This window comes from Carlito syrichta, unplaced genomic scaffold (genome assembly GCF_000164805.1).
Source record: "Carlito syrichta isolate Samal-C Ts95f unplaced genomic scaffold, Tarsius_syrichta-2.0.1 Scaffold303565, whole genome shotgun sequence".
In the NCBI taxonomy this organism is placed as follows: domain Eukaryota; kingdom Metazoa; phylum Chordata; class Mammalia; order Primates; family Tarsiidae; genus Carlito; species Carlito syrichta.
Window position 1 is genome coordinate 732,918 of NW_007247661.1, and position 14,578 is coordinate 747,495.

Consider the following 14,578-nt stretch of genomic DNA (forward strand, 5'->3'; position numbering starts at 1 on the left):
CAATTGATCAGAAGCGAATTGGGATTGTATTTTGAAGGCGCCATCAGGATTTGAAGAAATAGGTGGTGAGGAGTAAGGGAAAGGGAAGAATCAAGGATGATTTCTAGGCTTTTGAGTATCTAGATGGAAAGTGGTACGGATTACTGAAATCAGAAAGACTGGGGGAGGAACGTGTTGGGTGTATAAATTCAATGTTAGTTTGTTTTCTGAATATATATAATTGAGATAGTTGTTAAACATCCAAATAGAAATGTCAAGTGGATATTTGAAATATCAGAGCTGGAGATAAAAATTGAGGTTCATCAGCATGTTATATTTTTCAGTAAATGTACTTTCCTTGTCTCTGCCAGGAAAAAGATAGACGGGGGTTACCTGTTTAACACAGTCTCTCCCTCCTAACATACATTTTTTTAAAGAAGATGACCATGCTAGATAGAAAAAAGGATGTTGAAGAATGGCCTACAGAGCTAGATTGGTGGGAGGCTCTATAGAATTTGAGGAATAGTTAGAGATAATAAAGAGAAGGGCGGGAATTAAGGATGACTCTCAAGGTGGTACGATGAACTAAGTGTGGGAATATAGGGGTGTGGTAATTGTATTTTTCGTCCCATATTTTTATCCCTCTGTATATCCCCACTTTTTGCTATATCATTACAATGTCTTCCCATTATGGATTGACACACTCCACCCCATGACTAGCTAGAGTGTTAGCAGATGTGATTCAAACAAAAGCTTTTTTATTTTTTTATTTTAAAGATGTGGGGTACAATTCAGGATTAGGTATACAAGTCGTCATCGTATAGGTAAAGTTTAGGCCGCCATTTGGTCCCCACTTTGCCTGGTTTGAGTTGATACTCTTATTGATGTTGTGGGCCCCACCCTGCATCCCAGTAGTATACTGCTACTGCCAATCCCTTTCTTACAGTATTATGGCAAATGCTCAGGATCTGCTTATGAGTGAGAACATGTGCTACTCTGTTCTTTGTCTCTGTGATAGATCACTGAGTATGATAGACTCTAAATCCACCCATGTTGCTGCAAAGTTCATGTTTGTGCTTGTTTATAACTGCTTAATATTCCATTGTGTGTATGTACCACATTTTTTTAATCCAGTCTAATTTCAGTGGGCAGCACAGTTGGTTCCATGTATTTGCTATTGTGAATAGTGCTGCAATAAACATGTGTGTGCAGGTATCTTTTTTGTAGAATGATTTGAGTTCCTCTGGGCAAATTCCCAGTAGGGGGATTACTGGGTCATATGGAAGGCTAATATCTAGTTCTTTTAGAAATCACCACACTGTTTTCCAAAGAGGTTGCACTAGTTTGTATTCCCACCAGCAATGTTCCTTTTTCCCCACATCCTCGCCAGCATCTGTTGTTGTTTATTTTATTAATGATGACCATTCTTACTGGGGTTAGGTGGTATCTCAATGTGATTTTGATTTACATTTCTCTGATGATTAGTGAGGATGAGCACTTTTTCATGTGTCTGTTGGCTTCCCATATGTTCTCTTTTGAGAAGTGTCTATGTGTGTCTGTCTTTTGCCTGTGTTTTAATGGGGCTATTTGTTGTTGTTTTTTTTTCCTTTTGGCATGTTTGAGTTCCGTGTAGATCCTGGATGTTAGGCCTTTGTCAGATATACAGTTGGCAAATATTTTTTCCATTCTGGGGGTTGTCTCTCCACCCTCTTGATGGTTTCTTTTGCTTTGCAGAAGATTTTCAGTTGATGAGGTCCCACTTGTCTATCTTATCTCTTAGGGCATGGGCACTTGGGGTTTTGATTAGGAATTGGTTGCCAGTTCCAATTTCCGTAAGGGTGTCTCCTGCATTTTCTAAGATTCTTATAGTTTGAGATTCTACATTTAGGTCTTTGATCTATTTAGACTTGATTTTTATGTATGGTGATAGATTGTGGTCTTGTTTTAATCTTCTGCATATGGTCAGCCAGTTTTCCCAGCACCATTTACTGAATAGGTTCTCCTCTCCCTGGTGGTTGTTGGTGGAGGCTTTGTCAAAGATGAGTTGGTTGAGAAATTGAGGTTTTCCGGAATCTCTGTTCTGTTCCATTGGTCCATATATCTATTCTTGTACCAATACCAGGCTGTTTTGATTATTGTAGCCTTATAGTAAATGAACAAAAACTTTAAAAATCTCTTACACAATTGAACTTGCAGTCTTCTGCATCTATTATTACCGTGAGGATGTGCCTGGGCTGACTCACTGAAGGAAAAGATACACGTAAAGCAAAGCAAAGCCACCCCTATTAATCCAGTTAAAACCAACCTCAATCATCTTACAACTAGCTAACCCTCAGACATTTAAGCAAATCCAACCGAGATCAGAATCATATGGCCAAACCCAGCTGCTCTCAATTATGTCAGAAATAAACACATACAGTATTGTTGTATGCCACTGAGGTTTTGAGGTTCTAGCAATAGATAATTGATACAAGAGGGAATTGGCTGAGGTGGGGGAAAAGATTAGTTTAATTTTCAGATGTGATGAATTGAAGATGATGACTGGCAGCTGTGTGTAGAACTCACCAGCCACTTACATTCTGTGAATCATCAGAGATACACAGCTCAAGATGTGAATATGGATGAGATTAACCAAGGAGTATGTATAGAGTGAAAAGAGGAAATGATAATCTCTGAACTCTGAGGAAGACCAATATTTGAGAGAACTGTTGAGATTGAGAAGAACTGCTCAGGTGTATCTAAGGAGAACCAGAAAAGAGTAGTAGTGTGAAAACTAGGCTTTAAGAAGGAGGTACCAGTTAGTAATGCCAAATGCCCCAGAAAGGGAAAATAAATATTTTTATACTCATTTTACAAATGAAGAATGTAAAGTTTGAATGGGGTAATTAAGTTTGTTATGCATGAACATGCAAGCTAGTAAATAGTGAGAAGGGTGATGGAACCTAGATCTTTTGATTCTTAAATCAAGGCTTTATCATTTTTATCATATTGCATTTCTTGAGTGTGTGCTTCTGATGCCATAAATTATTATAAAGTATTTTTTGCATACAAAATGTTAAGATAAAATGGTGGAATTTTAATAATTAGAATTAGATGAACATTAAAAGAGGAAATATATATCTCTGAGATCCTTTTGACATTATAAAATATTTGTGTTACTTTATTGCATGTCTCCTTCTATTATGCTTCAGTTTTTTTATGTATGATGAATTATTTTATGTTAAGTGATTTTTCTGCATGTATTGTAGATCAAAACAGTGACTTTCCTCCCTGTTTGATTTGATGAATTAATAATGATAATGTTAAAATATGTTACAGAATGAACTTCATGAGCTTAGAAAACAAATAGCAGCTGTCTCTGCAGAAACTAAAGAAACAGAAAGACAAATGTATCAGCAAGATACTGCCATAGAGAATACCAAACTTCAGTGTGATAGCCTGGAAACTCAAATCAAATCCTTAAATTCAGAAAATGTAAAGCTTAAATTTGACATAGAAGCAGCCCAAGAAGATTTTGAAGAACACATGATAAAATATAATGCATATTATGCAAAAATAAAAGCACATAAAGATAGTTTGGGAGAAGTAGAGAGCAAATGGTCATTTATGACTGAACTCCATGAAAAACGAGATCTTGTTAAAAAACTAAGGATGATGAAAGAGGAACTTATGCAAGATCTCCAAAATCCAGGAGGGAACCGAATAACACAAGTACAGGTTTGAATTATTAATTAGCAAAACTTTTCAAATTCCTTTCTTTGCAGATACATATATTAAATAATAAATTTATCATTAAGTTGATAAAATATCCATAACTGTTCTACTACACTCAAAAACTTCACAATTTTTAAAAACTTAGATAAGTACCTGTGTTATGCAGCAACTTTTCCAAATGTGAAATGCATAAGGAAGCATCCACAAATTCCCTGTGAATTTGTAAAAATATATGGTCAAACAAAATCACCATGAGCAATTAATCCATTTGTTGCAGAAAGTGTAATTCACAATGTTGAAGCTTTAACTTCTATGCTAATGATCCAGACCAATTCAAATCAATTAGTATGCTTAATGTTATTATGCGAACAATATAAATTAATAATTGAACCTTAAACCTCTCTCTAGTTCTCTTACTATTGTCTGAAGACAGTAGAAGATACAAACTTGAAATATTGATGATTTCTTGCTAGAAAATTAAGAAGTAGGGCAACCCCTTTGGGTTCCCTCCTACTGTGGGAGCTTTTCTGTCCTCTCAATAAATCCTGCTTTCAAAAAAAAGAAAATTAAGAAGTATCCTTTACACTCTTTTTGGGCAATTGCCATTGTAACTATCACTTTCCTTTATGTCTTTCATTTGGTTTTTAGTTCTATGTTTTCAAATCTAAGGTTTGTTTGTCTTAATAGCAAGGGTTCCTGCATAATGAACATTTGTATACTTAACCCTGAATAGTATCCCACCTATTTAAAATTAAAAATTAAAAAAAATAGCAATTCTTTATTCTATACTCTTGTAGAAGTATTATTCTTAACCTATTTGTAAAAATTAAATTTTGATTTGATTGGTTTTCTTAAATTGTAGAAACACTTAAAATCTTGGATTTATATTGACCATTCTTTTTTTTACTTGTATACTTCAAATTTTGTAAACATACAGGAAGACATTACAAAGTTAAAGGATACAATTATAACTGTTAAAGAATCTATCATTGAAAAAACGTATTTTCTTGAGGAAGAAAAAAAGACACATGAAAAATTAAAAAAAGAAATAGAGGTAAGTCTTAATTATCTAGATTTCAGTGTTTGATGGGCCATTTCATACACTTTTACTATATTTCCTTAGTTTACTCTCAATACTCAGAACTGCCAGAGAACAAAAAGGAAGTATAAAATTTAGTAGACAAATACAAATCATTAATAAGTAACTAGAGATAACCCCCTCATTCAAAGATGTTCAGATATGTGACTATGTTCAAACAATGCAAGCACTCACTCCTATTTAAATCTGGCCTAGAATTCTTCCAGATCTCATTCCACTAGCAATTTGGTACCCAATTAATGGCTAGAAAGTAGGAGCTATATATATAGTCAAAGAAGATGCCTATTCCTAGACCTCAGAGACTCCTCAAAATAGAGTAAAAGACAATAGAAATAATTACTATTCTATACCTCTCTGACTCCATATTTATGATTACCAGGAGTCAAGTTAAAAGAAGAAACCTGGAATACAAAGTTGAAAGTAAATTCTTAAAGTATTGTGGTTCCTCTAGTAAACTTCTATAGTCATTGTTGTTTAGATGAATGGAAAACAAAAATGGAAAAGAATATGCCATTAAGAGCAAATAAAAAATGATTTTCACCTTTAAGACATTAGTTTGGAAAATAAAAAATATGTTTCAACTTGCTTGTGACTAATTTGACACAATAAAAAAGCATCTTAGGAATCTGAAGATAAAACCCTCCCTTGATATATTCTATGTAAGATGCCACGATTTTACCTTATACTCTACTAAGAATCTCAATAAATAGAATTTTTTTTTGCCCTTCTAGACATTAAGGTTATTATAAAGCTATAAATAAGACAGTATATAAGTGATATAAAAATTGGAAAAAAAATCAATGAAAAAAAAACTAGAAATATACCATGCATAAATGGTAAAATAGTTAAAAAAGTAAAGAAAATGTATAAATAAAACTGTATTTCTACATCATAATACACACATGTACTTCTAAGAATATTGACTATAATATAGGGGAGAAACTTGACCATTTATGTCAGAGAAGCATTTTTTTGAGAGAGAAAAAAATTCCCACAAATTCTATGATTATATAGTTTTACTTTTGACTGTCATAAGTTTCTAGATTATGAAAATATACCATGACAAGAGAAGACGAGACTCAGTTCTAGAGAAGGCGTTTATAATGCATATAAGTGATAAGAAAGAGATAAGAAATTGTCAAATAAGCCAGTAAAACATTGGGTAAATGGCATAAAAAGACTTATTTTTTTGAGACATAGATATACAAAAAAATGGAAAAACATGACCAACCTCATTAACAAGAGATTGATCATTAAATCCACAATTAGATTCCATATTTAGCCTATCAAATTATTAATGTTATAGTTGGTAAGATGTGGAGCACCTGAATTTTAATACACCATTTTTGTGAGTATAAATTGCTGAAAGTATGTTGGAAAGAAATGTTTCATGACAGCCTGTACCCTTTAGCTGTGACCCCTTTATCTATTGTATTTACCCATGTTTTTGCTTCAATCACTATGTTATTTCTCCCTTCATGATGTTCTAAGATTTTTTCCTATTTCCTTTTCCCTTAGAAAACTAAATTCAGTCTTTCAATTTTTTTAGGATAGATCTGCTGGTGGCACATTCTTTTTTTTTTTTAATCTGAGAATGTCTTGATTTCTTATTTATTTGTTTGTTTATTTATCTTTATTTCAATAGCTTTAGGGGGTACAAATAGTTTTGGTCTGGTCTTTAAGTGTACCCAGCAACCCCACCTGGGCACATTGTACCTGATAGGTGATTTTTGTCCCTCCACCCCTTGTCTCTACTCCCCCTTCTGAGTCTCCAGGGCTTGCTGACACCACCTTGGCTTAGTGAGTTAAGGGATTCTTGTTGCTACTCCTAACATGGCTTCCACTGACACTATAACATGACCTGGTTACTCCTGAGTAGTGGTGAAAGTCCTGACTCTCTACCAGGCCTCCTCTGATATTACACCAGCAAGAAGAGGAACTATTACCATTAGTGGTGGGTAGGAGTCCAGGATTCTCAAATGGGTTCCATTGGCACCATGGGGCATGGTTTTTTACCGCTTAGAGAAGATTACAACTCCCAGATTCCTAGTTAGCTTTCCCTGACACTGCCCCAGCATGGGGATTAGAACATTTCAATACATCCTAGCAATAGTAGTTTAGGCTTTCCAGTCAGTCTTTGCTGGTGTGGGTGGTAGAGGGGCTGTAGTTTTTCTGTGGTGTTTGACTTGTGTAGAACAGTTACTGCCTAAAACTTTCCTGTCTTAATAGGTTTCCATCCTCCTTTTCTGTTAGATAGAGAAGATTTTTCTTGGGACTTATTATCTGGATTTATTGGTGTTTCCAGGTTGCTGCCTTCTCCAGAATACTCTCTGGGATATGAGAGGGGACTCCCCAAACCCGGAATTTATTTATTAAAAATTGTGTAGTTATTCTTACATATTTAAACTTATCACCTTTAAAGTACTCTTCATTTGATGCAGTATACCTGTTGAGATGCTTTTTCCACTGCTCAAAACAGTTTTTGAGCTCATCAATTTTGATGCCTTTTACTGCTTCTGCTGTTTTTTTGTTTCATCTCATAGCACAGTGTTTCCCTTTGGGGCTTTTTTCATGGGGTGGGGGAATCACTTGGGGCAAGGTCAGGTGAATAGGAAGGGTCAGGCACCAGAGTCATGCTGATTTTGATCCGAAACTGCTGAGAATCAGCAGTGTGCTGTGGGCATGTGCACTCGTTGTCACCCATGATGAAATGGACAAACACACTGAAAGAATCTTACACCCAAGATTCACTGAAACCCAATGCAGTCTCTCACAGCAACACTAGCTGGTACACAGATGCTTATGGGTTCTCAGAACACTTACCTAGCAGGGAAAGCCTGTATTACAAGAGGCCTGCCTTTCAAAAATAATAATAATTCTGTTTTTTGGGGGGTCCCCTTCGTATATGAGGAAAAAAGAAAACCCATATCATTCCTTTGGTCCTGAGGTTTCCTAGACAGTTTGCCTTTTTTAATATTTGGAATTGCTCATGTTTGTTTTATATACAATGTTCAGGCTTTTTAGTTGGACTTATCAGGAATCATGTAGGTATCTGAAGTACTTCTGTTTCATCTTGCCAGAAGCAGTAATATAAGTTGGTGTTTTTCATGGTAAAGTGTGATATAAGTAGCCATTAATGTTAGATTTAGAGAAAATGTTACTGAGGTTAACATTTCCATTTTTAATGGTTTCATCATAAAATTTTTTGCCCTGAAATTTAATAAGCCCTTTTGAAACTTTCATAATAGTGACACTTCTGTTAAGATTTTTTTGTGCTTTTTAGTTTTAATTATATTATGTTTTTAGTTCTAATACATTTTAAAGTAGTCTTCAATTTTATATTATAGTAGAAATCATCACAATATTATAGTTGAAAAAAATGAAAATTTAAGAAGTTAAAGATTCTTCACAATAAACTATGAAACTGAAGGACAAATATAGTCACACTATTGTCTTAAGAACATTGCATTTTTTTCAATAATTGTATTCATTGCTTGATGAGAATTAATCATTGATATGAATAACTTTCTTCTTAAAACAACCAGTTTTTAAAGAGAATGAATTCAAATGCCAAAATATTTTCTATTATTTCTTTTTTTGAGACTTTTTTCCTTTTTTATTCTTTTTTATTTAGATTAAGAAAGATAGTTTATTTAGAAAGTAGATTAGAGATTGGAGAGGAGGTCAGAGCTTAAAGAAAGCTTTTTTTCTGTCCCTTCTGAATATCTTTAGTCATGACCCTGGTACTGTTCAAGAGTCATCTTTTGCCTGGGCTTCAGCATTCTTTTATTCGAATTTTTAATGCCAATCTATATGCCGATTCATATGTTCTAATCATTAATACTTTGAATGTTTAATCAACATGCTTTTAAACATTTTGTGCTATGTGTATTTTAGTTTTATATTAATATTACTTTTTCATTTTTGGGGTTTTTTTATGTGTTGGAGTCTCACTCTGTCACCCAGGCTGGAGTGCAGTGGCACATTCACAGCCACCATAACTTTGACCCACTGGGCTTAGGCGATCCTTCCACCTCACCCTTCCAAGTAGCTTGAATTATAGGCGTGTGCCACCACACCTGACTGATTTTTTTTTTATTTATTGTAGAGATGAGGTCTTGCCATGTTGCCCAGTCTGGTCTTGAACCCCTGGGCTCAGACAATCCTCTCACCTCGGCCTCCCACAGTATTGGGATTACAGGTATGAGCCACCATGCCAGGCCTTTACATCTTTCAGTTCACAAAAATGTAAATGGGCTTTTGAATTTCAATGTTTTTCTGTCAAATAAATGTTTTTAGTGTTTGTAGGCCACATATGAATAAAAAAAACATTTTCAAATATTTACTTCCAACATGTCTTTTTCCTTCATCTACTGTCTATCTTTGTATATTTTGAGAGAGGAGCACTAAAGATAAAAGAGCAGGAAATAAAGACAAGTTGTAAGTCATTGAAAAATTTGGGAAGCAAAATATGAAGCGTACAAACACAGCTTCACATACAATACTTTAAGCAACAATCAGTGTTTTTTAGTTCAAGATTTTTTTAAAAAGGTTATTTGTCAAATCTGTTTTCAGGAAAGGGATACTAGAGCAGCTGAGAAGCTTTTAGCAAATAATAAGTGATGCAAGCAATATTTTGGGATAACAGATATTGTGTAAAGTATTGATGGCTTAGTCTTGCCTAAAGTTTGTACAGTCTGAACTAAAAATATAAAAAGATTGGGAAAAGTTGGTGTACTTTCAGAGATGCTAGGGATCATGAACAAAACATGTTTAACTTGGTACAATATACAATATGGTACACAGCTGCACAATTAACAAATGGATTATTGAGATCAAAACAGAAGTGGTTACAGAACTAGAAAGTCAATCCTATGAGAAAAACCCAGAGAAGAAAGGGGATAAAAGGTGGCCTAAAGGCAAAATAAGAATTATTCAGGTTGATAACATAGTAACTAATTGTTCCATTTTGTAGAAAATTTGAGAAAAATGTTTAATATTATTAAATCTATTATTATTTCTTGAGTGCCCAGTATTTCTGAAGCACTTTATATAGGCTATCCTATTTAAATTCTCATAATAACACATCTTATAGAATTTCAGAAAATTTAAATCACTCATATAGGTTTATGCAGCTGATGATAAATGACAGAGTAGGATATGAATTCAAATCTGTTGACTCTACTTTTTCCCAATTTATAAAAAAATGGTTTTCAATTTTAGGAATACATTCTCCTTGAAAAAATATTAAAACATTAGAGGGTAAGTCTATAGTTCCTTTGTTACTACCTCCTATCATGTTGCTCTCTCTCATTACTCTCACTTCTTACCAATGGTATACAGAAAGACACACACACACACACACACACACACACACACACACACACACACACCTGTAGGTGGGAGACACATAAATGTACTATACATGCAATTTTGCAACTAATTTACTTAATAATCTGTCTCCTAGATTTTTCATGTTAGTGTGCATTAGCCTACCTTATTCTTTTTAACTGCTCAAAATATCTCACAATATGGCTATGCCATAATGTATTTAACCATGATACAACTGATGAGCACTTAAATGGTTTCCAACTTTTCATCATTAAAAGTAATGTTATAGTAAATACAATACACACTTTGCACCAAGAATTGGAATTACTGGGTTATAAGATTTGTATCTTTCTATTAATGAATACTTTCTCTGAATAATTATCAATACAACTAATAGTAATCATATCCTATATTGAAATAATTTTACTTATTTATGTTTACTTTTTAATTTATATGTTTAACTTTAGAGATAGAGTCTTGCTCTGTTGCCCAGGCTAGAAAGGAGTGGCTCACTCATGGCTTACTGTAACCTTGACCTCCTAGGCTTAAGTGATCCTCCCTGCTCAGCCTTTGGAGTGGCTGGGAGTACAGGTGTATGCAACATACCAGCTAATTTTTTATATTTTTTGTGGAGACAGGGTTTCACTGTGTTGCCCAGGCTGGTCCCAAATTTCTGGCCTCAAGCGATCCTGCCTAGGCCTTTCAAAATGCGTGACTACAGGCATAAGGCACTATACCTAGCCTTGAAATAATTTTATACTTTTTAATAGATTCCTATTTCTTTCTTTATGAGGTTGATTAAGTAAATGTAAAATATTGCTGGACCTATAAAGAAAAAAAAATATTATCCATAGCTAAGAAAATAATTAACTAATAAGTAGAGCAACAGGTTATTTAGAAGTTGTTAGACAAGGACTAAAACTATAAGAAATATTTTAAACATTCTGCAGGAAAGATAAATATAATGATGGATATGATAGCTAAAGAGAAGGAATTTTAACCATATAAAACAACCAAATGGAAATCTTAGAACTAAAAAATTGTATTTGGTGGAATTAACAGCCATTAAGCACAACAAAAGTTAGGATCTTTCTCAGACTTGAAGACATCAGTAGAAGTCACCAAAACAAACACAAAGAGAAAAAGACAAGTTAAAGAAAATCATCTTTTCCAGCTGGAACCAAGGAGGGTTTTAAAGAGAAGAAAAAGAAGATTTCTGCTGTACCAGAAACCCTTAAAAAAAAAAAGAGAAGGATTTTCGCAGGCTTAAGATCAAGCACCTGAGAAAGAAGTTTTGCCCCAAAATGCTTCAAAAGGCAAGGAGGAAGCTTATCTATGAAAAAGCTAAGCACTATCACAAGGAATACAGACAGATGTACAGAACTGAGGTTTGAATGGCTCGGATGGCAAGAAAAACTGGCAACTTCTTTGTCCCTGCAGAACCCAAATTGGCATTTGTTCTCAGGATCAGCGTTGTCAGTGGTGTGAGCCCAAAGGTCCAAAAGGTGCTGCAACTTCTTCGCCATCGTCAGATCTTCAGTGGAACCTTTGTTAAGTTCAACAAGGCTTCAGTTAACATGCTGAGGATTATAGAACCATATATTGCATGGGGGTACCCATACCTGTCAGTAAATGAACTAATCTGCAAGCATGGCTATGGAAACATGAATAAAAAGAATTGCCTTGACAGATGATGCATTGATTGCTCGATCTCTTGATAAATAGTGCACCACCTGCATGGAGTATCTGATTCATGAGACCTATACTGTTGGAAAATGCTTCAAAGAAGCAGATAACTTCCTCTGGCCCTTTAGATTATCCTTTCCATGAGGAGGAATGAAAAAAAAAGATCATTCGTTTTGTAGAAGTTGGAGATGCTGGCAACAGGGAGATCAGATCAATAGGCGGATTAGAGGATGAATTAAGGTTTCTACCATGATTATTTTTGTTAACTGATTAGTTAATAAGCAATGCCTGCTTTCAAATTGAAAAAAAGTTAAAGAAAACTTATAGAGCCTAAATTATATGTGGCACCATATTAAACACTCTGACATATAGGAAGTCATAATCCCAGGATAGAGAGAGAAAAGGGAATAGAAAAATATTTGATGAAATGCTGACCAAAAATTTTCCAAATGTGACTAAAAATATAACTCAAAGTTTCAGAAAACTCAGCAAACTTCAAGCAGGATAAATACAACAGAAGACATTATAGTCAAACTACTGAAAACCAAGTACAAATAAAACAAATTCTTAAAAGCAGACAGAAAAAAGTTACATTAAATATACAAGATCAATGATGAGAATGATTATTGATTTTTTAAACATTAGAAATAACGGAGGTTAGTAAAAAAAAAAGTAGAAGGCATAATTAAAGCACTGAAGAAAACTGTTGAGCAAAAATTCTATATCTAGCGAAAATATTTTTCAAAAATCAAAAGATGAAATAAATTTTCACATAAACAAAAGCTGAAGGACTTCGTTTACAGCAGACTCACACTATAAGAAATGCTAAAGAAAGTTCTTAAAGCTGAAAGGAAATGATATTGGGAAGGACTGGAAATAGAAAATATATGGGTAAATAGATGAGTCCTTTTTTTAAAATTATGTTAAAGTCAATTGACACTTTAAAATAAAAACAATATGTTTGGGGTGTTATAGCATATATACAGTAAGATATATATCTCAGTAACAGCCTTTTATTATAAGGTTCTTATATTTTACATGAACAAGTATAATAATTGAAGATAGATTGTGATAAGTTAAAGTAATATATTGAAATTCCTAGAGTGACTTTAAAAAAAAATAGAAATAGATATAGCTAGAAAGACAAAGGAAGAAATCAAATGGAACAACAACAAACTCAGCCTAAAAGAAGATAGAAAAGGAAGAAGAAAGCAAAAAGACAAAAGGAACTAATATAAGACAAATATTCTGATGGTAGACTTAAACTTCAAAATATCAACAGTTACATTAAATATAAATAGATTAAACAATGCAATCAAAAGGGAGAAATTATAGACTGGCTTAAAAAATTAAGTTACAAGCATAAACTCTTCACAAGAGATGCGTTTGTAATATAAAGGCACACATAATTTGAAAGTAAAAAGATGTAAAAGATAAACTATGAAGACACCAACATTAAGAAAGCTGGTACGGCTATGTTAATATCAAGTAGATGTCAAAATATGGACTACTACTAACGAAGTTAAAGAGGGTCAGTCAATTCATTAAGAAGAAATAACAATTTAACAGAGCTTCAAAATACATTTAAAAAACCCAACAGAACTAAAGAGAAAAAGACAAATCTACAATCATATCAGAGATCTTAACATTTTTGAGTAATTGATAGAATAATACAGAAACTCAGTAAGCATATTGAAAATTTGAATAGCTTATCTACCAACTTAACCTAATTAGCATTTGTAAAACACCACCTAACAACTACTGATTACACTTTATTTTCAAGTGTAAATGGAATGTTCTACAATAAAAATGTTGAGAAATTAAAGAATACTAAATAAATGGAATAATATACTATGTTTATGGTTTATAACATGTATTTTTAGTGTCAACATTCCACAAAGATGATTTATATCTTTAACACTGTTCCATAAAAAATAACATTTAGTATTTTTTTCTAAAAACTGACAAAATGATTCTAAAATTTATTTAAAAATTAAAGGATCTAGTATAACCAAAACAATCTTGAGAAAGAAAAAAAGTTGTACAACTTAGCCTATCTGATACTGAGATTTATTATAAAGCTATGGTTATCAAGAAAGTATACTATTGGTTAAAACATAAATAAATAGACCAATGGAACAGAATAGGGTTCAGAAATTAATCATATTTTGTCAATTTGACAAAGTTGTCCAGGTAAGTCAATAAAGAAAAGAAAGCCTTATCAACAGTGGTGCTGAATCAACTGGATATCTGAAGGAAACAATGAATATCTATCTCTATCTCATAATACATAAAAATTCATTTGAAATGGATCATGGAACTAAATGTAAAGGCTAAAATTATGAAGCTTCTAGAATAAACCATAGGAGAATATTTTCATCATGTTGAGTTAGCAAAGATTTCTTGTATACAAAATGAGTTAACCATAAAGGGAAAATATTGTTACGTTAGACTTCATACTCTGAAATTTCTATTCTTTGAAATACACAATGTAAGCCAGGCTCAGTGGCTCAGCCTGTAATCCCGCTTTGGGAGGTGGAGGTGAGTGGATTGCCTGAGCCCACGGGTTTGAGACCCGCCTGGGCTCCTTGTCAAGACCTCATCTCTACAATAAATCAAAAAATTAGCCGGGTGTGGTGGCACACGCCTGTAGTTCCAGCTACTTGGAAGGTTTAGGCGGAAGGGTCGCCAGAGCCCAGTAGGTTGAGGCTGCAGTGACTGGGAGCGGCCACTGCACTCCAGTCTGGGTGACAGAGTAAGACTCCAACT

The 14,578-nt window shown here is 33.7% G+C and overlaps 1 protein-coding gene across 1 annotated transcript in view; it reads left to right on the forward strand.

The window, feature by feature from the left end:
* CCDC122 (coiled-coil domain containing 122) overlaps positions 1-14,578 on the forward strand; it is a 37,509-nt gene that overhangs the window by 20,055 nt on the left and 2,876 nt on the right. Inside the window, exons 4-5 of the mRNA XM_008058661.2 lie at positions 3,298-3,696; positions 4,631-4,747. Of these exons, the coding sequence (XP_008056852.1) occupies positions 3,298-3,696; positions 4,631-4,747 (516 nt within the window). The remainder of the gene's footprint in view (positions 1-3,297; positions 3,697-4,630; positions 4,748-14,578) is intronic.